Below are 11,171 nucleotides of genomic sequence, written 5' to 3' on the forward strand. Positions count from 1 at the left end.
GAAAGTAATAACTACTATTATAAAAAATTAATTTTTAAATTTGTGGTTACCAATGCATTTAAATATATAACTAAAAATGTGAATTTTGTATGTAAATATGTGAACAAAAAGTCGTTTTTAAAAATTTTAAACTGTTATATTTTTGATAAAAATATTCGTTTTTTTAACAGACTGAAAATGAAAATATTCTAAATATATGCAAATACATAAATATCAAGACACAAATGTTACCTCTTAATGATAATACTATAATGTTGAGTGTAAGAAATATAAATAAATTTTAATTTCTTCATATGTAAGCTTTTACTGTTTATATTTAAATTTACTCAGTTATGATCTGTGAGTATAATTTACTTAATTGTATATGTATGTAAGTAATGATAAGTTAATTTTAGATAATTACAATATTTTTAGCTTTTATACCAGGGTTCGTAGAAATATTGTGCACAACACGACGCAATTCGTGTTGCAATTCGATGTCACCTGGATCCCTTTTAACTTATCTTTCCTCTGTAATCTGGGCTCAGAAAAGGCCATAGCTGCACAATTGCTATATTCAAAGTTCGACTCAGCTAAGATCAAAACTTGATCACATATCTATGTTTACATGATTTTTCTAAGGTTTTTAATCGCGTTGATCATTTTTTGCTTTGCAAAAACTTTTCATCCCGACTTTTAAAACTCTGCATACTGGAGTTCCGGAAGAGTCAAATCCGGGTCCCTATTTGTTTTTAATTTATATAAATTATGTTTTTTCTTTCTTGATTGTTATTTTTTTAATATCTTCTCTGTTTGTAATATATCTAATATCTATTGTAATATCTATTCAAAATTTATAATCTTACATTTTTTTAATTTAATTTTTTTCTTTTATTTTTTTTTTATGATTTTTTTATTTGCTTGTTATCTAATAATTTATAAATTGTTATTTATTGTGTATATATTATTTATCTCTTTTTTGTTAGTTTTTAAGCTAGTTCTATGATGTGCATCATACAAGAGGGTTTTTTTCCTTAACGCAGTTTTAAAATAAAAAAAAATAAATAAGAATAATTTAATTATAATTTTTGTTTTTGTTTAGGTCAAAACAATTTCATAATTTTTTGATAATGTATAAAATTCAACTTGTAAACAAATAAATAACAACAACAATAACAAAGCAATAGCAATAGTTAACAATTCATTAATTAGTCTTAAAGTTTTAGAATTATTTAATTCTAATAGTTACCAACAATAGGCCTCTTCTTTTGTAAGCATATTACAAAAAAACAACTGCTTATTTTAAAAATAACATATGAACCTACAACACTGCTGGCTTATTTAGTCCAACCTTTTTGAAATCGCTTAACTAATAAGCAGCTCAAATCACATGGTTGCCAAGACTAAAAATTTGTCTATTGTGAACGATTTTTTGAAGTACGTACGAAATTTCCAGTTAACTGTTTTACGTTCGTAGTCTAGCAGATTGAATTTATCTTGCAAAAACTTTACTTCAATATATTTTGTGCTACTATACAGTGGTTGAGATAAGGTTGTACGATTTTCATGGTACACTTTTTAATCGGTTGTAATTGCTTGTATTTTGAACAACGAATACCCTACGCAAAACACAATTTTTTCATATTCGAACAGTTTGCTGCCGTTCTCCCTATCCGCATTTCGTTACAGAGATTTTTACGATCTTACACTGTTGCACAAAATGACTATGTCCTCAACATTTGACTATATAATACAGTCACGTTCTTGGTACGACAGTAACCGAATACGTATTCGGTAGTATTCAAGTACTTCAGCCGCATATCCTGCAGACGGAATGATGTAGATTGTCTGGGTGTCTTGATAACCTATTCTAATACTGCGGTCTTATGTCGAATTCGTTATACAACGCCTCGCATTGTTCAGCTACTATAGTAATTTCATCCAAATATCTAAGTCGTATCGTTGTGGTGTAAGTTTTTGTTGTGACTTTGGATAAATATTTAAACACTCTTAAAAAAGTAGCTCTTTCCTATATATGCTACTTTACGGCCCATATACCATGTATATATCTCCAAGGATTGACACAATATTTCATCAGATATTGGTTCAGTTCCAGGTCAGTTTAACCAGGATTGAGTTCAATTTTGTCTACATCTCTAACTTAACAGCGACTTTAGGTGGAACGTACTATAATTTTACCGGAAAGGCAGCAGAAACTGTATTTGCCAAGAAAATATTGAATTAAGATGACACCAATGCTTATTTAAGTCTCACAATATAATCACCACCAGCTCCAAGCAGTCTAAATAGCATGTTCGACTGTAGCTTTAGTTCTTGGAGCAATATCTACTACTAACGTGGCGATACCGACTTCTAACCTTTTATTGTAACAACAGTTACCGCTAGCATGTGGAACAGACGCTATGCACTTATATCTCTCTCGCTCATGTGATATCAACCATTCCTAAGCAGTTACTATACGCTTCTGTCTCTCGTGATCCATCTGAATATTGTGAATATTTACTTAAACGACATTCATTTATCTCGTCCTAAGGGCTTCTCATGTTTCTGTATTCTTTTTGATGGTTTCTGTGGTCTCTTGCGGTGTGCCTTATCTCGGATATATTCTTTTGTTATTTTGCAGAAAACTTCACTACAAGTGAGATACCAGGGTAGCGTGTCTAAATGCATGAAAAATGCCAGCGTAATTGCTATCGCCTTCAATCTAAGTCGATGCACAGCTTCCACGTGGCACCTCTGGAAAGCTACCACGAATTCTATCATTAGCACTTCAAGTTTAGGTCGAACACTGTATTTGAATCCCGTCATATAAACTCAACTGTTAAGGGAGGACGTAACGATGCCTGCGGAACAACGCAGCATATCAAGCCACATTGCGGTCAGTTGCGATGCGCGCTGGTAAAGAACGATATCGGCAAAAGAGAAGGGAAGAGAAACGTCTTTTCAGGCGAAAAAAGAAAGAAGCAGAAAGATGTGAGTACGAAAAGCTGGAGAAGTTGGGCGACAGGAATATGACTAGAAAATTCTGTTAAAAAACCAAATACTGGTTATAAACCCGGAGTTAATTCCTGGAAAGATAAAAATGATAATCTGGTTATATGTCCAAAGCATACTTAACATTTGGAGGGATCACTTTTCAAACCTACTAAATGCCGTTAGTAGTGATGTGACTGAAAATCAAGATGATCCTGAATTTGCAATTGTTGATGATTAAATAAATAGATAGAGTTGCAGAAGCCGATAGCTTGCAGTTGCAGTTACTTCGCAACATATGATCAAATGAATGCATGCCCAACGATTGGAATTTAAGTGTGCTTTGCCCAATCCACAAAATAGGTAATCCTGCAAACTGCGCCATGCAAACTGATCGTCCAACTGATTGGACGATATCAGTGTAGCTTCAGACTTGGGAAATCCACCCTAGATCAGTTATTGACAGTACGTCAAGTCTGTTTTTGATACAACGACTAGAAGCATTCCCTATGCCGCTATGTCTAAATTTGGTATCCCAACAAAACTTATACGGCTACATAAAATTACATTGAGTAACACTACCGGCTCCATTAGAATCGGGAAAAACATTTCCGAGCCATCTGATACCAAACAAGATTTCAGACAGCGTAATTGTTTGTCGTGTGACTACTTTAACATAATGTTTGAAACTATAATTCGAGCAGCAGATTTAAACCGCACTGGCACAATATTCTACAAGTGTAATGCTTCTTGCATACGTCGATAATATTGATATCATTGGCCTGAACCCCCGTTGTCAGTGCGGCGTTTTCCAACTTAGAAGAACAAGCAAAGCAAATGGGTCTTGTGATAAATGAGGAAAAAAGTACTTTCTGTCAACAAACAAAGCGTCTTGGGACCCACGTTACTGCTGACAAACGCATAAAAATTCAGCGGTTTCGCTGGCTTGGAAATGTCATGCGAATAAAAGAAAGTGCTCCAACTAAAAAGATGTTTGATTTGGTACCCACAGGTGGAAAACGCTGTAGGGGACGTCCGCATCTTCGGTGGAAGGACCAGGTGAGCAACGATTTAGGTGCGCTCGGTACTACCAACTGGCGACAGCCAGCAACTAATCGGACTGACTGGCGGAAGCTATTTGACGCGGCAGAGGACGGCCAACTAAGTAAGTAAGTAGTTTTTTTAGACTCTGCTACAGTCAAATTAGCATCCTTTATAAAAATTATATATTTAACAAATAATTGAACTGTGTACTTCAACACGAGAAAAAGGGTGCCCTTTGTTTTTCAGTTATTCTCAATAATGCTGGGCTAAGTTTAGAAGGTGAAACGAAACAATTGGTATGGGCTACGATCCCGTAGTAGCCTATGCGGTCTTTATTTGTGCGGCGTGTGAAATAGTAACATAATTGCTATAGTTATCAACTGTGTGCATTTTATGCTATGTGTTTTGTTCAAAATTAAACATTTGCAATTGTGCGCAGGTATTTAAGCAACCTTTTACTTGTAACATCTGCGCATATCATTAACTTTTTATAACGGTTCATTAATTAAAGGTCATATTTCTATCTTAAGCAGGAATTCTTAACAAATAAACAACATAATCTTAGTAAGTAAATACAAGCAAATATTTTACTCCACTACGCACGGATGCTTGTAGCTATCCAGAAGGGGCCACGTGGAGCTGTGTGTCAACTTGGAGGTAACAGTGACAAGGATCACACTGGCACTTACCACATTAAACGCAATCAGACACTTTACCTTGTATTTCCAGATTACAAAGGATAATATGCGAACAATTTTGTGTGTTTAAAAAAAATAAAGTTTTGAATTATTTTTTCAATGTAACTTTTTTTATGTGGTCCCTATCCGGCCCATAAAAAAATATTTTTTAATTGTGTTTCGAAAACTCCTTTTTAAAACTACAGGCGAAATTTTGAAGGATTTTTATGCGTCAGGTTTAAGTGTAATTGAATTTTGATCTAGAAACGTAATAAGGAGAAAGCCATACTAATGTAACTGTTTGATTCGTTCGAGCGAAATTGAAAATTAAATATATTTTTTGTTCATATTATTTTCATTATAATTCTATATTAGATATGATAACATCAATATGCCCGTAGTGATTATTTTACTTAATAGAAACTAATGTAGTGAACTACAAGAAAAAGTTTTTTATATTATTTTAATTAACTGAATTTTATAATGACTAAAGGTGGCACTGACCGAAATGTGGCAAAATATTGGACCAGAAACCACACAAAAATTGGTTTATTTGACGCCAAGTCGACTAGAAGCTGTTATTAAACAGAAGGGAATACTCACATTATTAATTGGTAATGTGAATATTTTTTTAAATTTGTTTTTCCATTTTTTCATAAGGTGTGCCAACAAATTTGATCAGCCTAATTTAGTACTTTTTTTGGTTTTTTAATTTTAAGAAATTAAATATAATATTTACAATGAAATTCATTTCATCTTTTAATGAAAAATCGATCATTTTTCAAAAAAATTTTACAATATTGATAAGTGTTTTGCTTTGATTGAACTATCCTTCGCACTTTCTCCGCAAACTGTATTGGATTTTTCGATTTCTTGCATATGACATGGATAGTTTTGGAGGGTTTCGTAGTTTTTGTTTACAAATAGCTTTAATTTCTTCTTAGTTACTTCTCGTAACAAAGGTAAAGGAGTCAATTTGCACAACTCCCAATTAATAATTTGTGTGTGTCTCCAATGAATATTCCAATCATACGTCAAATGTTTGTAAACAAAAATGCCAACAAAATTAAAAAGTTTCACAAATTTGTTAATTGTGGAAATAAAATATTTAAAATATACAAAATTGTAGAATTTTAACTTATAAGGTGCATAAATATTGTAAACTGTTATTAATTTTGTTCTAAAGGGAAATTTCACAATTTCCTTTTAATTCTGTATTCATTTTAAATTTTATATTATTTATTTTTATACAAAATGTAATTTGCATTATGTGCATATAAGCAAGATTTGTTATATTCCAAAATATAATATTTGACCGATTGTACCAGTGATATCATTGTATTACAACAGTTTCGCTTAGTGCCTATAGGTCAGCAACTTGCTGTTTTTTGCCACACTTACGAGCAGCCGGAAGCATCTAATACATATATTTTTTCTGTGGTAAATATCTACCGACTTATATTATTATCTATATCAGCGACGTTCCATCTGTTTTTTAAAAAAAAGCAAACTAACGAAAACAGTAAAATAACAACTCATTTTAATCCTAAAAGAACCACCCATAGTAATGCAATTTACCATTCTACACTGTACCTAGGAAGCAATGCTAAGAAATCACAGAATATATGAATATACTATGTATATTATAGTCCCCGCCCTAACAATTCTCAAGTCCACTTCTGGATTCTCAGGAAGATATGCTGATTTAAGGTCCGTCATCAACTAAAAGACAAATAAATGATATGATTTTTTTAGCCTAATTAAAGTCTAGTGTGGGGTAGAGATAAGCCCCCCAGCCATTATAGAGTAAAAGTGCGTAATAGCATTAACTCAAGAAGAAGAAGAATCAAGAAGTCCGATTAACTCACTTTATTTAATATTAATAAATTTTAATAAAAATGCTTTAAATCAAGTGTTGAAATTCGAAGTGTCCAAAATCAAAAAACATATAATATTAAGACTATTAATGATAGTGACCAGTGTCACTTATTGGAAATATCAATCACTCTCTCATTCAATTGTTTTTATTCACAGCGATTTAAAATGTGCTGCGTGCGTAACTTAAGTTACTATAGTTGTGAAATCCAGAATTAAACATAAACTAACTGTAAGTATATGCAAAATTAAGTAAATAATTGTAATTTTTGTATATAATAACATACTTTTGTATTTACAGATGCTTTAAGGACAGATGATAAGCCGGAATAAGTGGGGAGTGTGCGAAAATCTCTACAGGTCTCTACTAACAATTTCACACAATAATATTCTTTTATGTAAATAAGTTAATATGTAAATATATTATAATCTTGTTTTATGTAAATATAAATTTATAAAACATAAACATAAATCAATAGAAAAGGCAAAATTGAAAAGTTCAATAAATATACAGCGCTATGTTGTATTACAAATTTCAAAAGGTAAGCTAACATGTCAGCGCTGAAATGTTGCATTACTAATTTGCAAAGGTAAGCGAACGATTCAGCGCTTGCCCGCAATGACATGTACATATGAGTTAAAGTAATTAGGAGTTTCTCTTGAAAAATCAGCGCAAGACATTACCATTCAGCGCTGAAACAATTGAATACTTTAGCGCTGAAAGTCCTGCTGAGTAAAGGTTTGCGAGCGTAGCTTTCGCAACAAAAAGGTTTCTGCCTCGAAAATAAAATATAGCCAAAAACAAGTACAAAGGTGAACAAATGTTGCTTTCCCTTCAGTTAAAATTGCATAGTTTATATCAATTTCTCAATCTTTTTGGAGAAGAATTTTCTAAAAACTGAGTTGAGAAGACGTCTTGTATTTAGTATTCTTGGTATTATTTTAATCATTGTGCATTTTAATTTTGTTTTTGTTTTTTTGTTGTGCTCAGGTTGAGAGGGCGTGTGCTGATATAAGTATCAGTACTTCCAGTCAAAGACATCTATTGCGCATTGTGATGCCTTCAATCAAATGTGTTAATGTTTTTAATAGCCACACCCAAATAGTTCTCACATATTGATACTAAAAGACTTGGTTGTATGTTGGAGTTGTATGCTTCGTTTAGCTCATACATTAATGCCAAGATATGCAAAATTGAAATAATTGCGCAAATGAGCGAAACGTATGAATCTATGCCCTTCTCATATTCTCCTGATTAGTTTTATATAATATAAGATTAATTGTAATAGTAAAGTAAAACACTTTAAGAATATTGAAACATTTTTTTAAAAAATATAAAATACATTTTTGAACGCAATGCTTCATTTAAAAATTATGTCCATTATTTACAAAAAAAATATAATATATATGAAAATACACAAAAAAGTTATGACAATTGAATTATCCCAAAACCCCTAATATAATTTCAAAATTATAGATCAATTTTCCCTTAAAAAATATAATAAATTTATATCTTAGCTGTTTTTGCTAAATTTAGACCTTCTGTTAACATTCTGCCAAAATCAGCGTGAACCATAGTGAAATTTTTAACTGCTCGCTCCTGAATAAACTGACTGGCGTTGCTTAAGTGATCGACTATATTAGCAACTAAACGTTTTCTTTCAGCGTCATCTAATACATATACCCAAAAATCGGTAACTTGGCTATAATTGTCTTCTGAGTCACCGCTACTAAAACGATATACATCTCCTTTAATTGGGCAGCATGACTGTAAAGACTTGGCACGAGGACATTCATCTGGTCCAGAAAATGAATTTGGAAAATAATTTGGTGTACCTCCTTGATTGTCATTGACAGTCATGGGCCCATCACGTTGAAAATTTTTAACGCCAACACGATATGGACAATTAACAGGAATTTGTAAGTAGTTTGCTCCAAGACGATGACGATGAGTGTCAGAATATGAGAATAAACGACCCTGAAGCATTTTATCCGGTGAAGGTTCTATTCCAGGTACCATATGTGCTGGACTAAATGCAATTTGTTCCACTTCAGCAAAATAATTGCTTGGATTTCTATCCAATACCATTTTTCCAACAGGTAATAAAGGATAATCTTTTTGAGACCATACTTTTGTTAAATCAAACGGATTGTATTTATATTTCTTAGCTTGATCAAATGTCATCAATTGTATATACATAGTCCAACTTGGATAGTTTCCATTTTTAATTGCATTATAAAGGTCACGGATACTATAATCAGGATCGGTTGCACTTAATTCATGAGCTTGCTTTGAATCTAGATTACGTATTCCTTGATCTGTTTTAAAATGAAATTTAGCATAGACAGGTTCTCCGGTGGCATTAATCATTTTGAAAGTATGGGAACCATATCCGTTCATATGACGATATCCGTCAGGTGTACCACGATCTCCGAATAAGAAACAAACCTTAAAATCACATAAATATTATTAATTGATTTAAAAACAAATTGATACTAACTTGATGAGTAGATTCCGGTCGAAGAGAAAGAAAATCCCAAAACATATCCGGATCCTTTAGATGAGTTTGGGGATTACGTTTTTGCGTATGAATGAAGCTGGGAAATAGTATTGGATCACGTATAAAAAATATTGGCGTATTATTACCAACCAAATCCCATATACCGTCGTCAGTGTAAAATTTTATTGCAAAGCCTCGAGGATCACGTGCTGTATCTGCTGAGCCGCTTTCACCACCAACTGTTGAAAAACGTACAGCAAGAGGAGTACGTTTTTTAACTTTTTCGAAAATCTTGGCGGCGCAGTATTTTGTTATATCATGAGTGACTTCAAAATAACCGAAAGCACCTGCTCCTTTGGCATGAACGACACGTTCAGGAATCCGTTCCCTATCAAAATGTGCCATTTCATCAAGAAAGTGTACATCCTGCAGCAATGCAGGACCCCTGGGTCCTACTGTTTGTATTGCATCCTTAATGCCAACAGGATTGCCACTAGCAGTTGTTATAAAACCTGGACTAGTCTATAAAAGTACCAATTTAAATATATCAATTATTTAAGCAAAATTGTATCTTTTTGTGTAATCAAAATTTAAAAGTCTTTCAATATATTAACTAAATTTATTAATCAGATTTCGTCTCATATATCAGCAAACGAAATCTTATTTCCGTACCACGACGGCTCTATCTTCAAGATTGTTAATTCATATTATATAAAAATGCAGCGTAAGTTAACATTTCTTAAGGTTCAGAAATTTAAATTTCCCAGTAAATCTAAGACGTATATTTAATATATATAAATCATGTAATATATAAATGGATGTATAATTACGTAAGTGTACAAATATAGTTTTTATGTTAAAGTTATTAAATGTTTTTGTTAAATTTGTAAATGCACTTTAAAATCTTAAGAATTTAGAACACTGAAGAAACCTTCCATAAATTACCTAAAAATAAAAATAACAGCAAAACTAAAGCGATATGTTTTTCGCGAAACGGCAAACCTTCATTCCTGCTATAGGGTTTTATAGTTCTCAATAATATAATATAAAGGAGCCAACTCAAAATGACTAGATGTTATAACCCTAAATTTATGTTTAATTATGTGGACTACATATTTTTATAAAAACTTTATATTCTTTAATAGATGATAAAAAAAATGTTGTCCAGGCTTGGTATAATTCTTTTAGTATCAAGTTCAAGACATTGACGCCTGAATAGAGTTAGGTGCTGAAAATTGTATATAAACTTCCTTGGTTTTAATTCACTAGAAGTTTACCTGACACATCGAAAAATTGGAGGTAATATGTTTCGCTTTCAATTAGATATATTACAGTTAATTATTCATATATTTAAGAGAAATTTTAGCAATACAATCAAATTTGTTGAAGCATTCCTCTTGCTTTATTCTAATTATTATACATTTAATTCTTGTTATTAACGTATTAATTCTTGTATATAACTTTATACAAATACGAATAGTATAGGATATAATCTCATACTAGTTTGATTTACTTCTTTCTCTTTTAGATATGATAACATTATGATTGTTTTTTTGTTCAATTATTTGTAAATCTGTTAGTCCTATGTTGCTGTTAAACCTCAGTATAGCACTGTAAGGATGGAAATTTTTACCAAACCATTTTTTACTTAATAATTTTTAGCTAAGAAATTTATAAAATGATTATGATTAAACAACACTCTTTCCAAATTTTTGGCAAGTTTGTTCAAAATTTTAAATAAATTAAATTTATACATAACATTTTCTGTATATTATTGCTTCCAATTATTATAAAAATACCTATTGTATATATGTAGTATCAAGATTGCTATTTACTATATTATGAGCTGAAAAGGTCTAAGCACCTAAGCCCTCTAAAACTATATCTACCTACTGTATTTTTAATTTTTTCACTTTAAATAAATAAATATGAATTATCACCACATTCTTTATAAGTATTTAAATAGACCTCTGTACACAAGATAAGAAAATTTTAGATTTCACTAAGTATTGTAAAAAAAATTGTTATTTGAAACTTTTTTTATAGTTCAGAAAGGTTAATATTTTTTATAAAACAACAAAAAAACAACAATAATAAAAGT

At 31.5% G+C, this 11,171-nt stretch overlaps 1 protein-coding gene across 1 annotated transcript; it reads right to left on the minus strand.

Annotated features, from left to right (window-relative positions):
- Positions 1-7,929: 7,929 nt before the first annotated feature.
- Positions 7,930-9,592, minus strand: LOC119669454 (catalase; the record flags this gene model as incomplete). The annotated part of the gene is given in 2 exon segments (XM_038079348.1): positions 7,930-9,018; positions 9,071-9,592. Coding segments are annotated over 2 exon segments (1,464 nt in total), but the record flags the coding sequence as incomplete, so codon positions are not given.
- Between the last annotated feature and the right edge of the window lie 1,579 nt (positions 9,593-11,171).

The sequence above is a fragment of the Teleopsis dalmanni genome, chromosome 1, assembly GCF_002237135.1.
Source record: "Teleopsis dalmanni isolate 2A chromosome 1, ASM223713v2, whole genome shotgun sequence".
Lineage (NCBI taxonomy): Eukaryota > Metazoa > Arthropoda > Insecta > Diptera > Diopsidae > Teleopsis > Teleopsis dalmanni.